Source organism: Pelophylax lessonae, assembly GCF_965119305.1.
Source record: "Pelophylax lessonae genome assembly, chromosome: 9".
In the NCBI taxonomy this organism is placed as follows: Eukaryota; Metazoa; Chordata; class Amphibia; order Anura; family Ranidae; genus Pelophylax; species Pelophylax lessonae.
Window position 1 is genome coordinate 22,469,065 of NC_138776.1, and position 22,204 is coordinate 22,491,268.

Genomic DNA, 22,204 nt, shown 5'->3' on the forward strand with positions numbered 1-22,204 from the left:
GACCTTAACAGATTGTGAATGTACCTCGGGTAGGTGATTATTTCCTATACTCACTGTATATTTCGGGATCCTATGTGAAGGCGTTGCCTTAATCTATTTATTAATGGCTCGTATAATCCTATTTTTGGTTTTAACTAGGCACAAGGTGTTTTTTTCCGGGCTTTGTCCATGGCTTGTTTGGCCATCGTGAGTAATCGGATCAAAAGTTTAAAATTGTGCATGAATAAAATCCAGCAGATATTTGTTAAGGAGAGCCAGGATGGGTTCTACTGAAACAGATATACCTAATAAATTTAGTTAGGAAATCAAAAAGCTCATCTACATCCTACATATGTCCTAATACTGTATATCGCTACTATTAATCCTATATTTGTAACAATCATCTTGTACCCACTTCTGATGCAGTCTAGAGCAGAATAACTCAGTAGGAAGTTCAATACACAGTTGCCCTTATCAGTCCAACAAAATTCCATTTTAAGTTTTTGTTTTTCTCTTTTTTCCCACCAAATGATAGCCATACAGAAAAACGTTACATGTACAGTAACCCATGCTAAATATATTTGATACATATTAGCTGTGATAAGTAGTATGGAATTACATCTCGCTATACGTACTCCTTCCTGATGAGCTGCCCATCTAATGTCACCAGACCAAAGTGTACCTCCGTCAGTCTCTTCAACACATAAAGCTTACGCCGTAAATCGTCTTCCGTCTCCGTTCCGTCACCATTAACAGTAATGAAGAGACATTCTCCAAACTGCAGAGAGAGGACATGGAATACTGTAAGAGGAAAAATACCTCTGAAGTTCTCCTCACCCCAAGTGGACTGCTGAACCCTTATATTGGATGACACCAGTAGCCACTGGTGCTCCATGGGCCGGGGGGGGGGCGTCAGACGGACCGCACCATAACCCCCCCCCCCCCCCGACCCACACCAGGCCGCACACAGTACAGGACCCACAGCATAGCATGACATGACAATACAGGACCTCCCCCCCCCGGTTCACTCACCCATCTGCAGCAGGCGAACGGCGGTGGCTTCTTCCCCGTCTCCTCCTCCATGCCCAATGGCATGGCTCCTCCATTCGGGCAATCAGGAAACGGGTCTCAGAACCTGCTTCCTAATTGGCCAGGGGGAGGATCCGTCGGACAAGAGTGAATTTCCATTCGCTATTGTCACACAACTGGGTGGGCTCGGGGGGCGCAGTGCTCTGCGCCCCGAGCCCACCCTTTTTTTAGCCTATTAGAGCCTCTGGCTCTAATCACATGGCTAAACAAAAAAAAAAAAAAAGCCCCATTGACGTCCACGCGTCCGGTGCCCCGCATGTAGATTAGGGGGCCGGACGCATGGATGGCACTGAGCAATACACTGAGCAATACCTGAGCTGGGTGCAAGCTTCCCCCGGAATCTCATATTCAACACAGATGTGGACTTTTCACTATTTCCTGAAATATTTATTTACCTGAGCTTTTTTTTTTTTTTTTAAGGATTATTTATGTATGTATATACACTGAACAAAATTATAAAAACACAACACTTTTGTTTTTGCCTCCATTTTTCACGAGCTGAACTCAAAGATCTAAGACTTTTTCTATGTACACAAAAGGCCAATTTCTCTCAAATATTGTTCACAAATCTGTGTAAATCTGTGTTAGTGCCGAGATAATCCATCCACCTCACAGGTGTGACTTATCAAGATGCTGATCAGACAGCATGATTATTGCACAGGTGTGCCTTAGGCTGGCCACAATAAAAGGTCACTCTAAAATGAGCAGTTTTATCACACAGCACAATGCCACAGATGGCCCAAGTTTTGAGGGAGCGTGCAATTGGCATGCTGACTGCAGGAATGTCCACCAGAGCTGTTGCCCATGAATTGAATGTTCATTTCTCTACCATAAGCCGTCTCCAAAGGCATTTCAGAGAATTTGGCAGTACATCCAACCGGCCTCACAACCGCAGACCGCGTGTAACCACACCAGCCCAGGACCTCCACATCCAGCATCTTCACCTCCAAGATGGTCTGAGACCGGCCACCCGGACAGCTGCTGCAACAATCTGTTTGCATAACCAAAGAATTTCTGCACAAACTGTCAGAAACCGTCTTGGGGAAGCTCATCTGCATGCTTGTTGACCTCATCGGGGTCTCCACCTGATTGCAGTTCATCGTCGTAACCGACTTGAGAGGGCAAATGCTAACATTTGATGGCGTCTGGCACTTTTCTCTTCACGGATGATTCCCGGTTTTCACTGTGCAGGGCAGATGGCAGACAGCACGTATGGCGTTGTGTGGGTGAGCGGTTTGCTGATGTCAACGTTGTGGATGGAGTGGCCCATGGTGGCGGTGGGGTTATGGTATGGGAAGGCGTACATTGTGGATGGAGTGGCCCATGGTGGCGGTGGGGTTATGGTAGGGGCAGGCGTACTTGTTGATGGAAAGGGTAAACTGGGACCGAACCCTGGGATCCCTGACCACAGAGGAAAAATGGGAATGCTTTAGGAACATATTAAGCAAAGGCATCTTGCAGTGCATTCCTATGGGAAATAAATTTAGAAGGGACAAAGCCAAACCTGGCTGGCTAAACCGGAGCGTTAAAAAACTTATTAGGGGAAAAAAATTGGCCTTCAGGAAATATAAATCAGAGGGCACAGTATTGGCTTTCGACCAATACAAGGAGGCAAATAGGAAGTGTAAACACAAAATCAAGATGGCTAAAATAGACTTTGAGAGACAAATAGCGGAGGATAGCAAAAAAAACCCAAAGAAATTCTTTAAGTATATCAACAGCAAAAAAACTAGGGCAGAGCATATTGCACACATAATTAGCGATGATGGGGGGATGGTTACAGAAGACACTGAAAAAGCAACCGTGCTGAATGCTTTTTTCTCATCAGTCTTTACACAGGAATCGGAGGGGTACACTGACCATGACTGTATGGTTAGTAGTAATACACAGGACTTGCCACTATGGCTAACAGAGGGTGAAATCAGGGAAAGGCTGGATAAACTCAACACAAACAAATCACCAGGCCCGGATGGCATACATCCGAGAGTACTCAAGGAACTGAGTAAGGTTATATCCAGACCACTGTTCCTGATCTTTGCGGACAGTATTAGGACAGGAGATGTACCAGGGGAGTGGAGGAAACCTAACGTAATTCCGATATTCAAAAAGGGTCAGAGGCATATACCGGGAAATTATAGGCCTGTAAGTCTGACATCAGTAGTATGTAAACTTCTGGAGGGGATGATAAGGGACTATATCGTAGAGTTTGCTAAGGACAACAGCATCATCAGTAGTAACCAGCATGGGTTTACAAATGGGCGTTCTTGTCAAACCAATCTCTTAACATTCTACGAGGAGGTGAGCTGTGAGCTAGATAGGGGCAGACCAGTGGATGTGGTGTACCTAGATTTTGCTAAGGCGTTTGATACAGTTCCCCATAAGCGCTTAATTTATAAAATAAGGTCTGCAGGTATCGACAGCAGGGTTTGCTCTTGGATACGGAACTGGCTAAAAGGGCGTGTCCAAAGGGTAGTAATAAACAGCGCGTACTCAGACTGGTCTGAGGTAGTAAGCGGGGTGCCCCAGGGCTCAGTCCTAGGACCAACTTTGTTCAATTTATTCATAAACAGCATTGAGGACGGGATCAGTAGTTCAATATCAGTTTTTGCAGATGACACAAAATTAGGCAGGGCAATAACAGCACAGCATGAAGCAGATATCCTACAGAATGACCTGGACAAAATAACGGAGTGGGCAAAGACATGGCAAATGAGGTTTAACGTGGAGAAATGTAAGGTTTTACACTTGGGGACTAGAAACATAAAAGCACAATACACGTTAGGAGGGGAACCCTTGGGAGAATCAAAAATGGAGAAAGATCTGGGAGTCTTGGTTGATGATAGACTAGGCAACAGCATGCAATGTCAAGCGGCAGCTGCCAAGGCTAGCAGAATATTAGCATGCATAAAGAAAGGGATGTATTCCAGAGATAAGACTATAATCCTTCCACTTTATAAAACTCTGGTCCGACCTCATCTGGAGTATTCGGTCCAGTTCTGGTCACCAGTCCTCAGAAGGGATGTGTTGGAGCTGGAGAGAGTCCAGAGAAGGGCAACTAAACTAATTAGGGGATTGGAGGACCTTGATTATGAGGAGCGTCTGCAATCGCTTGATTTATTCTCCCTGGAGAAGAGACGCCTGAGGGGGGACATGATAGCAATTTTTAAATATCTAAATGGGGATCTAGGCTTAGAAAAAAAGCTGTTCAGTCGAAGGGATTGCATGAGAACTCGGGGGCATACAATGCGATTAGAGGAGAAGCGTTTTAACCTCAGGCAACGTGGGGGGTTCTTTACTGTTAGGGCTACAAGATTGTGGAATTCTCTACCACATGAGGTGGTTTCTGCGGGTAGTATGGTGGCTTTCAAAAGACTCTTAGACGTACATCTCAAGGATCAGAACATTCAGGGGTATGCAAGATGATTACGGCCACACACATCTACACAGGTTGAACTGGATGGACTTTTGTCTTTATTCAACCTCACCAACTATGTAACTATGTAACTATGTACATTGTGGATGGAGTGGCCCATGGTGGTGGTGGGGTTATGGTATGGGAAGGCATACATTGTGGATGGAGTGGCCCATGGTGGCGGTGGGGTTATGGTATGGGAAGGCGTATGTTATGGACAACGAACACAGGTGCATTTTATTGATGGCATTTCGAATGCACAGAGATATCGTGACGAGATCCTGAGGCCCATTGTTGTGCCATTCATCCACGACCATCACCTCATGTTGCAGCATGATAATGCACGGCCCCATGGTGCAAGGATCTGTACACAATTCCTGGAAACTGAAAACATCCCAGTTCTTACATAGCCAGCATACTCACTGGACATGTCACCCATTGAGCATGTTTGGGATGCTCTGGATCGGCGTATACGACAGCGTGTTCCAGGTCCTGCCAATATCCAGCAACTTCGCACAGCCATTGAAGAGGAGTGGACCAACTTTCCACAGGCCACAATCACCAACCTGATCAACTCTATACCAAGGAGATGGTCACACCAGATACTGACTAGTTTCCGAACCCCCCATCCCCCCCCCTTCCCCCCCAATACAGTAAAACTGCACATTTTAGAGTGGCCTTTTATTGTGGCCAGCCTAAGGCACACTTGTGCAATAATCATGCCGTCCAATCAGCATCTTGATATGCCACACCTGTGAGGTGGATGGATTATCTCAGCAAAGGAGAAGTGATCACTAACACAGATTTGTGAACAATATTTGAGAGAAATCGGCCTTTTGTGTACATAGAAAAAGTCTTAGATCTTTGAGTTCAGCTCATGAAAAATGGGAGCAAAAACAAAAGTGTTGTGTTTATAATTTTGTTCAGTGTATTTATATATGTATGTATCGTATGTAAAAAAGATGCATAAATTGTAAGCACTAAATAAAATACCTGTAAGTAATAATACCAACAAGAGTAATAATATTAGAGTGAAAAATTGATGATATTTAACGCCTGTATAATAATAATAATCAGGGTTTAAATATCATCTCTCACTATTGATAATATATATATATATATATATATATATATATATATATATATATATATATATATATATATATATATATATATATATATATATATATATATATATATATATATATATATATATATATATATATTTTACAGGAGTTAAAAATCAGCAACATCTTTATTATAATAATTATTATTCATATTTAGGAGTCAAATATTATCTCACTATATTATTATTATATAATAGTGAGAGATGTCGATGATATTTAACTCCTGAATAATAGTATTATATTATTATTCAGGCGTTAAATATCAACATCTCTCTCTATTATAATGATAAACCATAAAAGTGAGAGATGATGATATTTAACTCCTGAATATTTGTTATTATTAGGAGTTAAATATCAAAAATAATATCCATGCATTAAATATCTCTCACTAATATTATTATTATATTATAATAGTGAGAGATATTGATATTTAACGTCTGACTACTACTACTACTACTAATCATAATATTATTCAGGAGTTAAAGCGGAGATCCGAGCACAGAAGTAATTTTTTAATAAACATACCCCCGGGACAGTCAGGGCTAGCACATTCCACAATGGCTAGCCTCTGATCTGTCCCGGTTCGCACTTACCTTTTAGAAGAAATACTTACTTATAAAACTTCTTCCACAGCGTTTCCATCTCTCTTGTGGGCAGCTGAAGCCGGCACGGTCCTCTTCTGTGTCTTCTTCCGCGTCTTCTTGTCCCAGAATGCGCCTGCACCGGCCCCTCTCGTCACCTCCGGTGCGGCGTCGCATTCCTCCACAGCTTCTGGGCATGCCCAGAAGCTGTTTAGCAGGGGAATGCGGCGTCGCCCGGAAGTGACGTCGGGGCCGGTGCCGTCGCATTGAGTCCTGGGAGCGATGACGTTCAGCTCCCAGGAATCATAGCGAGACAGGAAGTGACGGGGTGAGCCGTGGCTCCGAGGGAGGAAGTACTCTGAGGTGAGTATTTACGATCTTCAATTAAAAGGTGAGTAAACAAAAAAAAAAAAAAATAACTATCCAATTCCTTTTCAGGTGATCTCGAACTAGCGGAGGGGCACAAAAAAAAAAAAATATTGTTTTTGTGCCCGGAACTCCGCTTTAAATATCAGCAACATCTCTCACAATTATATTATTATTACTATTCTTAAGGATTTAAATATCATCAACATCTCTCACTATTATTATCATTAGTATTATTATTATTTAGGAGTTAAATATCAATATCTATCACTAATATTAAAATAATAATAAGATTATTATTATTATAATAGTGAGAGATGTTGATGATATTTAACTCCTAAATAGATTATAATATAATTTAGGAGTTAAATATCATCAACATCTCTCACTATTATATTATTATAATGATATATCAGTGAGAGATGTTAATATTTAACGCCTAAATAAAAATACTAATGATAATTATAATATAATTGTGAGAGATGTTGCTAATATTTAACTCCTGAATAATACTATTATTACTAAAATTCAGGAGTTGAATATCAATATCTCTCACTATTGTAAAATAATAATAATAATAATAATAATAATAATAATAATAATAGTGAGAGAGGATATATAACTCCTGATTATTATTATTATATTATGGATATTTAACTCCTAAATAATAATAATAATATTATTATAATAATAGAGATGTTGGTATTAATTTAACTCCTTATAAAAATAATAATAATAATATCATTATTGATATTCATCATCAATAATAATTATTTTTATTGTTATTTTTATACAGGATTTAAATATCACCAAGATCTCTCATCATTATTATTATTATAAATGTCCCAAACCTGCATAAAATTAGTTGTATCAAATCTCACAAAAACACCTTCTGACATTTTCAGTGGGTGCTGAGCAAGAATGTAATTTTTCATTTTTTTTTTTTTTTACTGTATTTAAGAAATAAAACAAAGTGTAAAGAATTCAGTAAATAATATGAATTTAGAATACACATAAATAGGAGGAAATACCATACACCTATACACAGCAATCCTGACACAGCGCAGTTTTTCCCAGCAGAGGGCAGAAGAGAACGTAGAACAGTACAAAGCCAGGAGAGACCCAGCCCCAAACACAGCACCCTCCTGCCTCCTCCTCGGCCCGGCCCTGGAAGGGACATTTAGGAGCCGGACGTCCTGGACGCCAGAGATTTTTATTTTATAAATAAGTAACTTGCCATGTGAAGAACACAGAGGTGGTCATTCTCCGTTGTGAAGCAGGTATAGGTGTCACCGATCTTCTCCAACAGCGTCACACAAGAGATGATCAGAGGGGCAAACAGAGTGTTGATGCTGTCACCAAATGTTGGAGACTGAGGAGAGAAAAGATTTAGAGAATATCCTGACATTATTATAAATGTATAAAAAATATACAATACATATACTGATTAACCACTTCAGCGCTGGAAGATTTACCCCCCTTCATGACCAGGCCATTTTTTTGCGATACAGCACTGCGTTACTTTAACTGACAATTGCGCAGTCATGCGACAACTGTACCCAAATAAAATTGATGTCCCTTTTCCCCCCACAAATAGAGCTTTCTTTTGGTGGTATTTGATCACCTCTGCGATTTTTATTATTTGTGCTATAAAACAAAAATGACCCACAATCTTGAAAAAAAATAAAATAAATATTTTTTACTTTCTTTTTTTTTTTTAATCTCTTTTTATTAATTTTTTTAATAACCAACAAGTCATACAAAACATGCAAAAAAAATAATCACAATAACAAAATCTATGATCTAAAGTAAATCGAAAATTCCTTTTTTTTTTTTTTTACTTTCTGATATAAAACAAATCCAATAAAAAAAATTAAAAAAATGGAAAAAAGCTAAAAATTTCTTCAAGAGGTTGCAAACCTCCTAAAAAAAAATAAAATAGAAACCTGTAAGACAAAGGCATAAAGAGCTGGTATGCATCGCATACTAGCTCATTATAAAAATACTTAACTTGGAACAAAGCCCTTCCAGTGGCGCCCGCACCCCGCTGAGACAACCGGTAAGGTCACCCGTCTTCCTTCCAGGTTTGTGCCCTCCGGCTGTCTGATTGGCTGGAGCCGCGATGACGTCACTCCCGCGTTCACGGCACAGGGCTCTGAAGGAACGGCGCGGGTGGCTGTTCCTTCAGACTGCACGTGCCAGTGATGTCACTGGCTGCATGCAAAATAAATACGTGCACCGTTTAGGAGATATTTACAGTACCTTATTATAGGGCAGTGATGTCAAACCTTGGCATCCCAGATGTTTTGGAACTACATTTCCCATGATGCTCATGCACTCTGCAGTGTAGTTGAACATCATGGGAAATGTAGTTCCAAAACATCTGGGGTGCCAAGGTTCTCCATCACGGTTATAGGCTCACCTCTAGGTACAAGTTACAGAGGAAAGTTCACTTCCTCTTTCATCAGTTTAGCGTCTACAAACTAGGGGATATATTTATGGAATTTTTTTTTCTTTTTTACTAGTAATGGCGGGGATCAGTGATTTGTAGCTAGACTGCGACGTTGCGGTGGACAAATCTGACACTAAGTGACAATAATACAGTGATCAATGCTAAAAATATGCACTGTCACTGTACTGACACTATCAGGGAATGGGTTACACATCAGGGGCGATCAAAGGGTTAAATGTGCTCCTAGGGAGTGCTTGCCAACTGTGGGAGGTGCTCTGACTAGGGGAAGACAGAGATCTGTGTTCCTGCTTAGCAGGAACACAAGATCTCCATCTTCCCCTCTGACAGAACACCGATCTGCCCTGTTTACATAGGCAAAACCAGGGATCCTCAAACTACGGCCCTCCAGCTGTTGTGGAACTACACATCCCATGAGGCATTGTAAAACTCTGACATCCACGGACATGGCTAGGCATGATGGGAATTGTAGTTTCTGAACAACTGGAGGGCCATAGTTTGAGGAACCATGGGCAAGACGGACGTTCTGCCTCTCTCCAAAATGATCGCTGGGTGCCGGCGAACATTGGGTCCGCCGGACCCGCTGATTGGCTCCCGCTGTGTTCATTTACAGCGGATCACCGGCTCCCCCTCCAGAGTTCTGAGACACATCATGGGTCCTAGAAGTCTATGAGACCATTCACAGGGCTTCACGCACAGTAGGAAACCAGCTGTGAAGCCGCAAGGCTTCACTTCCTGTTTCCCTTACGTCAGATGCCAGCGCCTGCACCTGAAGTGGATTAAACAATCGGCTCGGTTGAGGACATCGCTGGATCCGAGGCAGATAAGTGTCCTTATGCTAAAAGTCAGCAGCTACAGTATTCGTAACTGCTGACTTATTTTTTGGGGGGTGGGGGGGCCTGAAACTCCTCTTTAGGCTTGACTGTGCCAATTATGGAAAATACCCATATATAGACCCCTTCCACCAGAAACCAACCACCACCAATAGGAAACCCAATTCTTCAGACCCAAAACAATGTTGTCACCTAGTTTCAGAACTGTGGTGCCTATGCTGTTCTAGTACAGTCTTGTTGAGGAGGCCAACTGTTATTATTCCTATATTCGGTACACTTGGGGCCTATCACACTTGTCCATTCCCTGGCGGTAACAAGTGAAAATGATGTTCAAAGTACAAATCTGATCATCTAGCAGTAGTTGGTCATATTGACCTGGACTAGTTGAAGACATTTAGTAGCCTCTCTAAGTGACTTCTTCAGTTCTCAGTGTCAGGAAGAGACCCCAACAAATATTATATTTAAACAGGTAATACCGACAACTTCATCTTCAAGACGTCATCCACCCACCTGTCATCTTCAGCAGTGCCGGGACAAGACCATCCAGACAGCAATAAAAATTTAGGGGTTCCAATTCATTGGTGCAGCCTCACCAGTGCCCACCATTGGTGCAGCCTCATCAGCGCCCACCATCGGTGCAGCCTTACCTGCGCCCACCATCAGTGCAGCCTTACCTGCGCCCCCACCATCAGTGCAGCCTTACCGGCGCCCCCACCATCAGTGCAGCCTTACCTGCGCCCCCACCATCAGTGCAGCCTTACCTGCGCCCCCACCATCAGTGCAGCCTCACCAGCACCCCCACCATCAGTGCAGCCTCACCAGCACCCCCACCATCAGTGCAGCCTCACCAGCGCCCACCATCGGTGCAGCCTCACCAGCGCCCACCATCGGTGCAGCCTCACCAGCGCCCCCACCATCGGTGCAGCCTCACCAGCGCCCCCACCATCGGTGCAGCCTCACCAGCGCCCCCACCATCGGTGCAGCCTCACCAGCGCCCCCACCATCGGTGCAGCCTCACCAGCGCCCCCACCATCGGTGCAGCCTCACCAGCGCCCCCACCATCGGTGCAGCCTCACCAGCGCCCCCACCATCGGTGCAGCCTCACCAGCGCCCCCACCATCGGTGCAGCCTCACCAGCGCCCCCACCATCGGTGCAGCCTCACCAGCGCCCCCACCATAGGTGCAGCCTCACCAGCGCCCCCACCATAGGTGCAGCCTCACCAGCGCCCCCACCATCGGTGCAGCATCACCAGCCTCAGTTCAGCCTCACCAGCGCCCACCATTGGTGCAGCTTCACCAGCGCCCACCATTGGTGCAGCCTCACCAGCGCCCACCATTGGTGCAGCCTCACCAGCGCCCACCATCGGGTGCAGCCTCACCAGCGCCCACCATCGGGTGCAGCCTCACCAGCGCCCACCATCGGTGCAGCCTCACCAGCGCCCCCACCATCGGTGCAGCATCACCAGCCTCGGTTCAGCCTCACCAGCACCCACCATTGGTGCAGCCTCACCAGCGCCCACCATCGGTTGCAGCCTCACCAGCGCCCACCATCGGGTGCAGCCTCACCAGCTCCCACCATCGGGTGCAGCCTCACCAGCTCCCACCATCGGGTGCAGCCTCACCAGCTCCCACCATCGGGTGCAGCCTCACCAGCTCCCACCATCGGGTGCAGCCTCACCAGCGCCCACCATCGGTGCAGCCTCATCAGCACCCACTAGTGCAGTCTCATTAGCGCCCATCATCAGCGTCCATCAGTGCAGCCTCATCAGCGCACACCAGTAAAAAGGGGAAAAAATTACCTAAATTTACAAAATTTTATAAACAGAAACAAAGAAACTTTTTTTTTCAAAATGGTCAGCCTTTTTTCGTTTGTTTAGCAAAAAGAAAAAAAAAAAACCCAGTGGTAATTAAATACCATCAAAAGAAAGCTCTGTCTCAAAAAAATAATATAAATTTTACATGGGTACAGGGTTGCATGACGGCACAATCGTCATTTAAAGTGTGAGAGCGCTGAAAGTTGAAAATTGATCTGGGCAAGAAGGGGATGAAAGTGCCCGGTAGGCAAGTGGCTAAGGAAGAGAACAGATGGGCATTATATGTCAGCCATTGGCCTTTCCATAGATCTGGTCTCATGGACTGTAAAAACTGTCATCAAATTTGGATACTTACCTGTAAGAACTCGTCAGAGTGAGAATATCTGGTGTGAAGTTTCTTTTCAAATTCTTCATCAGCCCAACAGAAGAGAACTTCTGCCCCCTCCGAGACTATGAGTACACATTTCATCTGCCAAAAGAGCAAAAAACTGTAATATATATACTGAAATAGAATAAACTATCAGAGTAGGAGGCACCAATATCATTCCAAGTATATTTTTGTTTTCAATTAACTATCATCCAAAACTATCTTATAAGCAAAACAATTCATCATGCAGAACAACGTTCATCTTTGTTGATTTGTAAAATAGATATCCATCTTCATCCACATTTTAAAAATACACTATATGGCCAAAACTTTGTGTACACCCAACCATCACATCTACCTTATATAGTTAAACATATGTCAACCCTCTCCCTATGAATGAGTTCAGGTGTACCAGCGAAGGGTCCTGGTAATACTCCATCATACAAAGACATTGTAGACAATTCTGCTTTTCCAACCTTGTGGTAACATTTTTGGTAACATTTTTGTGAAGCCCCTTTTCTGTTCCAGCATTACTGTACCCCTGTGTACAAAACTAGCTCCATAAAGACATGGATGACCAGTTTGGTGTGGAGGAACTCCAGTGTCCTGCACAGAGCCCTGACCCCAACCCTACTGGACACCTTTGGGATGGATTGGAGCACCGATGGTGAGCCAGGTCTTCTCATTCAGCATCAGTACCTGCCCTCACAAATGGGCACACATTTCACAGACCCCCTACAAAATATTGTAGGAATCCTTCCCACAAGAGTGGAGCCAGCTCCATAAAGACATGGATGACCAGTTTGGTGTGGAGGAACTCCAGTGTCCTGCACAGAGCCCTGACCCCAACCCTACTGGACACCTTTGGGATGGATTGGAGCACCGATGGTGAGCCAGGTCTTCTCATTCAGCATCAGTACCTGCCCTCACAAATGGGCACACATTTCATAGACCCCTCCAAAATATTGTAGGAAGCCTTCCCAGAAGAGTGGAGCCAGCTCCATAAAGACATGGATGGCCAGTTTGGTGTGGAGGAATTCCAGTGACCTGCACAGAGCCCTGACCCCAACCCTACTGGACACCTTTGGGATGAATTGGAGCACAGACGGTGATCCAGGTCTTCTCATCCTGCATTAGTCTCTAACATCACATAGGGGAAAAATTTCACAGACCCCTCCAAAATCTTGTAGGAAGCCTTCCCAGAAGAGTGGAGCCAGTTTCATAAAGATATGGATGACCAGTTTGGTGTGGAGGAACTCCAGTGTCCTGCACAGAGCCCTGACCCCAACCTTACAGGACAGTGGACACCTTTGGGATGGATTGGAGCACCAATGGTAAGCCAGGTCTTCTCATTCAGCATCAGTACCTGACCTCAAAATGGGCACACATTTCACAGACCCCCTCCAAAATATTGTAGGAAGCCTTCCCAGAAGAGTGGAGCCAGCTCCATAAAGACATGGATGGCCAGTTTGGTGTGGAGGAACTCCAGTGTCCTGCACAGAGCCCTGACCCCAACCCTAATAAACATCTTTGGGATGAATTGGAGCACAGACGGTGAGCCAGGTCTTCTCATCCTGCATTAGTCCCTAACCTCACATTGGGTACAAATTTCACAGACCCCTCCAAAATCTTGTAGGAAGCCTTCCCAGAAGAGTGGAGCCAGCTTCATAAAGATATGGATGACTAGTTTGGTGCGGAGGAACTCCAGTGCACACAGCCTTGACTTCCACCCTACTAAAACCCTGATCTTTAAAAATGGACACAAATTCCCAAAGACACCCTGCACAGTCTTGTGGAAAGTCTTCCTAGAAGGAGTGGAGGAACTCAACAGGCCTGACCTCAACCCTACTGAATGCCTTTGGGATGAATTGGAATGCCGATGGTGGGACAGGTCTTCTCAATGAACATAAGTCTTGTCCTTGCAGGCTCATGACTAACAAACTCAATCGACCATGGTCATTAATTATATATAGCACACATCTTAAAGGCCCTTCAAACTACACTATATGGCCCAACCTATGTGGACACCTTTCTAGATCATGGGGTTCAGGAGTTTCCAGTGGCAGGTCCTGTTAATACTCCATCATGCAAAGAAAATGTAGACAATTGTGCTCTTTGAACCTCTTGGTAACAGTTTGGTGAAGACCCTTTTCTGTTCCAGCATGACTGTACCCCTGTGTACAAAGCCAGCTTCATGAAGACATGCATGACCAGTTTGGAATGGAGGAATGGAGGAACTGGTGTGGTCTTCACAGACGCCTAACCTCAACCATACTGAACAGCTTCATAAAGACATGGTTTGACCAGTTTGGTGTGGAGGAACTGGAGTGTCCTGCACAGAGCCCTGACCCCAACCCTACTGAACATCTTTGGGATGAATTGGAGCACAGACGGTGAGCCAGGTGTTCTCATCCTGCATTAGTCCCTAACATCACACATTGGGTACAAATTTCACAGACCCCTCCAAAATCTTGTAGGAAGCCTTCCCAGAAGAGTGGAGCCAGCTCCATAAAGACATGGATGGCCAGTTTGATGTGGAGGAACTCCAGTGCACACAGCCTTGACTTCAACCCTACTAAAACCCTGATCTTTAAAAATGGACACAAATTCCCATAGACACCCTGCACAGTCTTGTGGAAAGTCTTCCTAGAAGAGTGGAGGAACTCAACAGGCCTAACCTCAACCCTACTGAATGCCTTTGGGATGAATTGGAATGCCGATGGTGGGACCGGTCTTCTCAACAAACATCAGTCTTGTCCTTGCAGGCTCATGACTAACAAACTCAATCGACCATGGTCATTAATTATATATAGCACACATCTTAAAAAGGCCCTTCAAACTAATACACTATATGGCCCAACCTATGTGGACACCTTTCTAGATCATGGGGTTCAGGAGTTTCCAGTGGCAGGTCCTGTTAATACTCCATCATGCAAAGAAAATGTAGATAATTGTGCTCTTTGAACCTCTTGGTAACAGTTTGGTGAAGACCCTTTTCTGTTCTAGAATGGCTGTACCCCTGTGTACAAAGCCAGCTTTATGAAGACATGGATGACCAGTTTGGAATGGAGGAACTGGTGTGGTCTTCACAGACACCTAACCTCAACCCTACTGAACAGCTCCATAAAGACATGGATGACCAGTTTGGTATGGAGGAACTGGTGTGGTCTTCACAGACACCTAACCTCAACCCTACTGAACAGCTCCATAAAGACATGGATGACCAGTTTGGTATGGAGGAACTGGTGTGGTCTTCACAGACGCCTAACCTCAACCATACTGAACAGCTCCATAAAGACATGGTTTGACCAGTTTGGTGGGGAGGAACTCGAGTGTCCTGCACAGAGCCCTGACCTTAACTCTACTGAACACCTGATCTCTAAAAACGTGCACAAATTCCCATAAACATACTCCACAATCTTGTGCAAAGTCTTGGCGTATTGGAGAGTGGAGGAATTCAAGAGCCCTTACCTCGGCCCTACTAAATGCCTTTGGAATGACCTGGAACATTTCACACTTGAAAATCTCCCAGAAAGCCTTCTCAGAAGAGTGATGGAGGGTGGTGGTTGTTGTAGCAGCATGGTATTACTAGCCATGGTTTGGTGTGCACACAACTTTAGAGCATACAGTGTATTCAATAAAAACCAAAGTTTAAAAGCATCAAAATAAAATGCTCAGCTCTGGGTTGATGTCAGGAGGTTGAACCAACCATTGGCTTCTTATGTGTCGCAAGTAGTCATGAGTTCTCAGCTCCATCAACTTTCAGCAAAGGCAAGATGCTATTACTCTTCCAGCTTAACTACCCGGTTAAGGTAAATTGTGTCTGGCATTGCTGACCTCCTAATACTAGTTGCCTGGCTTTTTGTTGACCACTTAGATCAGGGGTCTTCAAACTATGGCCCTCCAGTTGTTCAGGAACTACAATTCCCATCATGCCTAGTAATGTCTGTGAATGTCAGAGTTTTACAATGCCTCATGGGATGTGCAGTTCCGCAATAGCTGGAGGGCCGTAGTTTGAGGATCCCTGACTTAGATGAAATACTCCCTGAGCCACCCATGAAAAATAAGAATGCAGATCAGGAAGTTTAGAATAGTCAGAAATCCTAATCTGCCTAATAGTTCCGGGTTTGTAATTCAAAGGATTGAAGTAAGAGTGATCAGGAGAGCTCAGCAATGGCGCCATCTATGTTTCTGATGACAAAGACTTGAACCTGAATACTGCTAAAGATCTGTTTGGATACTAATATTATATTGGCATGACTACTGGTGGTGAGCAAACTATGGTTCACACCTGTGTCAGGAACTCTTCAAGACTTCATGGGGTAACTACAACAGGAAGGTGACCATGCATAGCCAGTTTTAGAACCAAGTCCCTCAGTCTCTCATTGTGGTCTGATCCATATAATTGTATATAAAATGCACTATTTATCTTTCAAAAAGTGTTTCCCAGTGCTAAACCTTTCATTCACTTTCCAAATTGCCGCTTCTGTTAATTCCACAAGTCAATATAAAGGAATAGTAGTGGTAAAAAAAGCACTTGTGGGTTTAGCCAATCATTTTTTTTTAGTACAATTCTCCTTTAACCACTTGCCGACCGCCCCAAGTACATATACTGCGGCGGTCAGCCCTGCCCAGGCAAAGTGACGTACCGGTACGTCACTAGCCTGTCACCGGCTTGTGAGCCAATAGCGGCCCGGGCTCATTCCCTAACAGGTCAGTGCGTGTGACTGGCGGACCCGATGTCCGCCGGTCACTCGGCGATCGTCGGTGGAGAGGGAGAAAGACAGACCGCTAATGTAAACAAGCCGCCTGTCATTCTCCCCTGTGTAAAAATGGAGATCAGACGGTTCTACTATGTAGGACCGTCGATCTCTGTTTTTACACTAGTAGCCATGTCCAATCACAGTTAGAAACACGCCCCTAGGACACACTTAACACCTCCCTCTCCAATACAGTTAACCCCTTCCCTGCCAGTGTAATTTTTACAGTAAAAGTGCATATGTATAGCACTGATTACTGCAGTAATGTCACTGGTACCCCCAAAAGTGTAAAAAAATGGCAGTCAAGGGTCCGATCTGTCCGCCGCAATGTCGCAGTACCGCAAAAAAAAAAAAATCGCATATCCCCAAAATGACAAAAATTTTTCCCATAGTTAGTAAACGCGATAACTTTTGTGCAAACCAATCAAAATACGCTTTTTGGGATTTTTTTTACCAAACATATGTAGCATAAAACAAATTGGCCGAAAATGTTAAAACATTTAGATTTTTACATTTTTTTTGGGGAATTTCATATAAAAAAATGTGAAAAATATTGTTATTTTTGCAAAATTTACGCTCTTTTTTTGTTTATAGCGCATGATCACAAAAAAAAAAAAAAAAAAAAAAAAAAAAAAAAAAAAAAAAAAAAAAAATCGCACAGGTGATCAAATACCACCAAAAGAAAGCTCTGTTTGTGGGGGAAAAAAGGACGTCAAATAAGTTTAGGTACAGCGTCGCACGAAAAAAAAAAAACCCTGGTCAGGAAGGGGGTAAAATCTTCCGGGGCTTAAGTGGTTAAAATGGTTCTAAAGCCTCAAGTTTTTTAACCCTAAGGAGAGGTACAGCCAAAGCTCACTGTAGATCATTCTGCACTCCTGTGATCTGTAGATCAGCAGACAGCGGGCATAGAGCCGGTCGAGGCTCAGGAAAGATCACAATCAAATGGTCAAGATCTGCCCACATGCCTGGACTGGCACCCGGCTCATGCCTACATACTTTTGCTAATAGGCACCTCTCATTCCAATCTCAGACTTTTGCTAATAGGCGCCTCTCATTCCCATCTCAGAAAGTTGGGAGGTACGACCATCTGGAGGCAGAGGTCATCCGGTTCCTGGCCTGTTGGGTATCTATAGTGTGATCCCATATTGCTGATCTGCTCTGATTGGGTAAAGTATATTGGCAAACCTAAAGTCAGTAAATTCCATTGAACAATCTCTCAGAATAAATCCCAGTGTTACAGAACATACACCAAGTATCTTCCTATGGAGACCGTATCTTTGTCGATGAACCTTCTTTTCCATCGTAAGACATCATCCTGACTGAATCTCACAACAGAACTTTTTAGATAAAGAGAAAGTGGTTGGAAAAGAAAGTTATCGCCTTTAAACAGAATGCTCTCCATGTGTCACCTTCATTTCATAGGTGTGGGTCTTTTCCTCACTAACCGATGGCAGGGTGTGGGCCTGAAGTCTGTGGGGATGTGTGGCCCCCCAGGTTCCTTCCTCCCTTGCCTTGGGAGGGCGTCTCTTTTCGGCACTCTAGTACTCGGTGGTCGGCATTGGCTAATCACGAGGAGAGGTGTCCGTCAGGCCTTTTGGGTAAGTGGACCTAAGAGAGCCCCCCAACAGGAGTCTTGCACCCCAGGTGGTCAGGGTTCCTCTTTGGGAGGGGGCTATATGACACACCCTAGTGCCTGAAATATTAGTTTTGAGTGGACCAACCCCTCAACCTAGAGGCGATTGCGACCTGGCTCAATGCTCCAGGGGGCCATGCAGCTTCCCTCTACACCTGGACAGGAGGGGCGGCATATAGAGGAACCAATGGTCTCCATGTTTCTCCTGCAGCCACTGAATGCCTGATTTTCCTACTCTCCCTTCCACAGGCATTCAGTACTGCAGGAGGAACATGCAGGGCATGATTCCCCTGTATGACGCCCTCCTGTCCAGCTTCCTTCTGCTGCCCGTGGGTTCCTCTACTTTTCCACAGCAACTTCTGTGCCCTTTTCTTGCCCCTCCTTTCTTCTCCAGTAATACTGTGCTCTTCTCCGAGCCCCCCCTTTTCCCAGCCCCCTTCTTGTCTGAAATGACAGAGTCAGAGATCCGTTAATGGAGGCATAGTAAACTCTGTTTCCTGCTGCCCCTGTGTGCTCCCCCCTCCCTGTGCATTGCTGCTGGCCTCACCACTCCCCTCTTCCACCGGCTGCTGCAGGATAGAGCAGGGAAGAGGCCAGCAAATATGTCATTTACCAGCCCCTTCCATTCCTAATGGACACAGTGAGTGATCAGTACCAATCAACGACCCTGTTTATTCACAATTGAAGCATAGTAAATGTTTCCTATGCTTTAGTTTGTGAATGAATGGAAAGCTCTGTACAGAGCTCTTTCCCGTCCATTCATTCTGTGCAGCGGAGGCTGCAGAGATGGAGATTGAGGGCTGTGTCCTCAGTCTTCTTTCTCCATCTTAAAAAGGTGGAACATCAGAGGTCTATTTAGATCCCCACTAGCCCACCAATGCCCCCCCCCCCCCCAACGTTCTCCTAAAAAAATAATAAAAAATAATAGTGTAAGGAAAAAAAAAAATCGTATATAACAAACACTACTGATATCAGTGGCGGAACTACCAGGGTCGCAAAGGTCACACTTACGACCGGGCCCTGGCGTTTTCTGCCACTAGGCTCTGAGGTAAGGGTCCTTGGCGGGGGTCAGGGGGGGCCCTTCGTGGTTTCTTGCTCCTAAGCCCCGAAAGTTTTAGTTACACCACTGCCTCCACCCATATAGAAAAAGCACAGCACCTACGTTTATTGCTGGAAATGTCCTCGTTCTTTTCTTGGCGAGATTAACTGAGGCAGCATGTCGCTCTCATCCGCGGAGCTCAACCTTCACAGAGCATGGTCCTCCATGTCACCTAAGACACATAAACATAATTGACCCAGGAATGGGTAAAGGATTGGACAGTTCAGAATTCAATCCAGCTAATCCAGTGACATGTGCTCCACTAATTGCTCTACGTTCCTCTACTGGTTAGCTGGCTGCCGGATCCCTCTGACCTTCTGGAGTGGTCCCCTCTCATAGGCAGACCCCGGGGCAGTTTACAGTACTCACGACACTGCTTTGCTGTAGCCCTCTGCCCAGCAGCTCCACTCGGTCTACAGCACACTGGATCCCTCTCTGCAGCTCAGCTCAACCTTCTGTCCTCCAGTCCGACTGCCAAGGAACCTTCCTCACGCTGACAGGAGGAGAGACAGCCGCCACCCTCCTCCTGGGACTCTGCTTCCCGCCAAAGACGCCCTGTCATGTGCTCCCCTCAGACTTATACCCCCTCCCAGGATGCAGTGCGGCAGATTCTGCCCTCTGGGACAGATACAAGCCCTGGTGTGCTATTGGTCAGGTTTCCTCCACTGTCCAATAAGATCCCTCATTGGATACAGTGGGGAGACTCCCCAAGCTCAACAGACACACCTGGAAACACATGACAGTCTAGCTGAACAATCAGGCCCCCCTGATAAGCAGACAGGGCTCCCCTTATAGTTTTCCTTGCACCTACCGAGGAGGGTGCAACATCTGGATAGGAACAGATCCTTCATGTTCAATAGATCTGCCCTCCTCAACGCCAGGACGTCGGCCCTCCTCAACGTCAGGACGTCCGCCCTCCTCAACGTCAGGACGTCCCCCTTCCTCAACGCCAGAACGTCCGCCTTCCTCAACGCCAGAACGTCCGCCCTCCTCAACCCCAGAACGTCCCCCTTCCTCAACGCCAGAACGTCCGCCCTCCTCAACCCCAGAACGTCTGCCCTCCTCAACGTCAGAACGTCCCCCTTCCTCAACGCCAGAACGTCCGCCCTCCTCAACGTCAGAACGTCCCCCTTCCTCAACGCCAGAACGTCCGCCCTCCTCAATGTCAGAACGTCCCCCTTCCTCAACCCCAGAACGTCCGCCCTCCTCAACCCCAGAACGTCCGCCCTCCTCAACCCCAGAACGTCCGCCCTCCTCAACCCCAGAACGTCCGCCCTCCTCAACCCCAGAACGTCCGCCCTCCTCCACACCAGAACGTCCGCCCTCCTCCACGTCAGAACGTCCGCCCTCCTCCACGTCAGAACGTCCGCCCTCCTCCACGTCAGAACGTCCGCCCTCCTCAACGTCAGAACGTCCCCCTTCCTCAACGCCAGAACGTCCGCCCTCCTCAACGCCAGAACGTCCGCCCTCCTCAACGCCAGAACGTCCGCCCTCCTCAACGCCAGAACGTCCGCCCTCCTCAACGCCGGCACGTCCCCCTTCCTCAACGCCAGAACGTCCGCCCTCCTCAACGCCAGAACGTCCGCCCTCCTCAACGTCAGAACGTCCCCCTTCCTCAACGCCAGAACGTCCGCCCTCCTCAACCCCAGAACGTCCGCCCTCCTCAACCCCAGAACGTCCGCCCTCCTCCACGTCAGAACGTCCGCCCTCCTCCACGTCAGAACGTCCGCCCTCCTCCACGTCAGAACGTCCGCCCTCCTCAACGTCAGAACGTCCCCCTTCCTCAACGCCAGAACGTCCGCCCTCCTCAACGCCAGAACGTCCGCCCTCCTCAACGCCAGAACGTCCGCCCTCCTCAACGCCAGAACGTCCGCCCTCCTCAACGCCGGCACGTCCCCCTTCCTCAACGCCAGAACGTCCGCCCTCCTCAACGCCAGAACGTCCGCCCTCCTCAACGTCAGAACGTCCCCCTTCCTCAACGCCAGAACGTCCGCCCTCCTCAACCCCAGAACGTCCGCCCTCCTCAACCCCAGAACGTCCGCCCTCCTCCACATCAGAACGTCCGCCCTCCTCAACATCAGAACGTCCGCCCTCCTCAACACCAGAACGTCAGCCCTCCTCAACGCCAGGACGTCCGCCTTCCTCAACACCAGAATGTCCGTCCTCCTCAACACCAGAACATTCCTTTCATTCCTATAAACTAGCTCCACAGATTTACACCAAGACGTGTTTGTTTTCCATATTACTGGAATATTTCCTAAATTAGATAGACAAAGAAGTCATTCTGCTGGGCGCCGGGATCTGAGCTGTGAAAGATCATGAAAAGATCAATGTCTGTTGACCATTCTGGATAGAGAACGGGAGGATTAGAACCACGGTCAGGTTTTTATTGCGGTCTGTGATTCCCCAGGAAGATTTTCCTTCTCAAATTGTCATGGTGACAGAAAGTGGGAAATACAAATTTTGGCTGTTGTCACCAGAACAAACTGTGAAGGTAAATCTTCCAATGGGGACACATGCTCTGTTGCCAACTGTCTCAGGGAAAACTTCCCTCACTTTCTATAGATTTCCTTTCACTTCCTGCTGCATCTCCAAGACAGGAAGTGCAATATAAAAAGTATATATAGTATAAAATATAATCATCCAGCCAGCAAGATCACCTTTACAGCACTGT

The 22,204-nt window shown here is 45.9% G+C and overlaps 1 protein-coding gene across 1 annotated transcript in view; it reads right to left on the reverse strand.

Annotated features, from left to right (window-relative positions):
- Positions 1–19,679, reverse strand: part of HPS1 (HPS1 biogenesis of lysosomal organelles complex 3 subunit 1) — an 86,694-nt gene extending 67,015 nt beyond the window's left edge. The window contains exons 1-4 of the mRNA XM_082268367.1: positions 19,594–19,679; positions 12,027–12,140; positions 7,792–7,926; positions 615–757 (exon numbers count right to left, since the gene is read on the reverse strand). Of these exons, the coding sequence (XP_082124493.1) occupies positions 615–757; positions 7,792–7,926; positions 12,027–12,140 (392 nt within the window). The 5' untranslated portion in view covers positions 19,594–19,679. The remainder of the gene's footprint in view (positions 1–614; positions 758–7,791; positions 7,927–12,026; positions 12,141–19,593) is intronic.
- Positions 19,680–22,204: the final 2,525 nt, after the last annotated feature.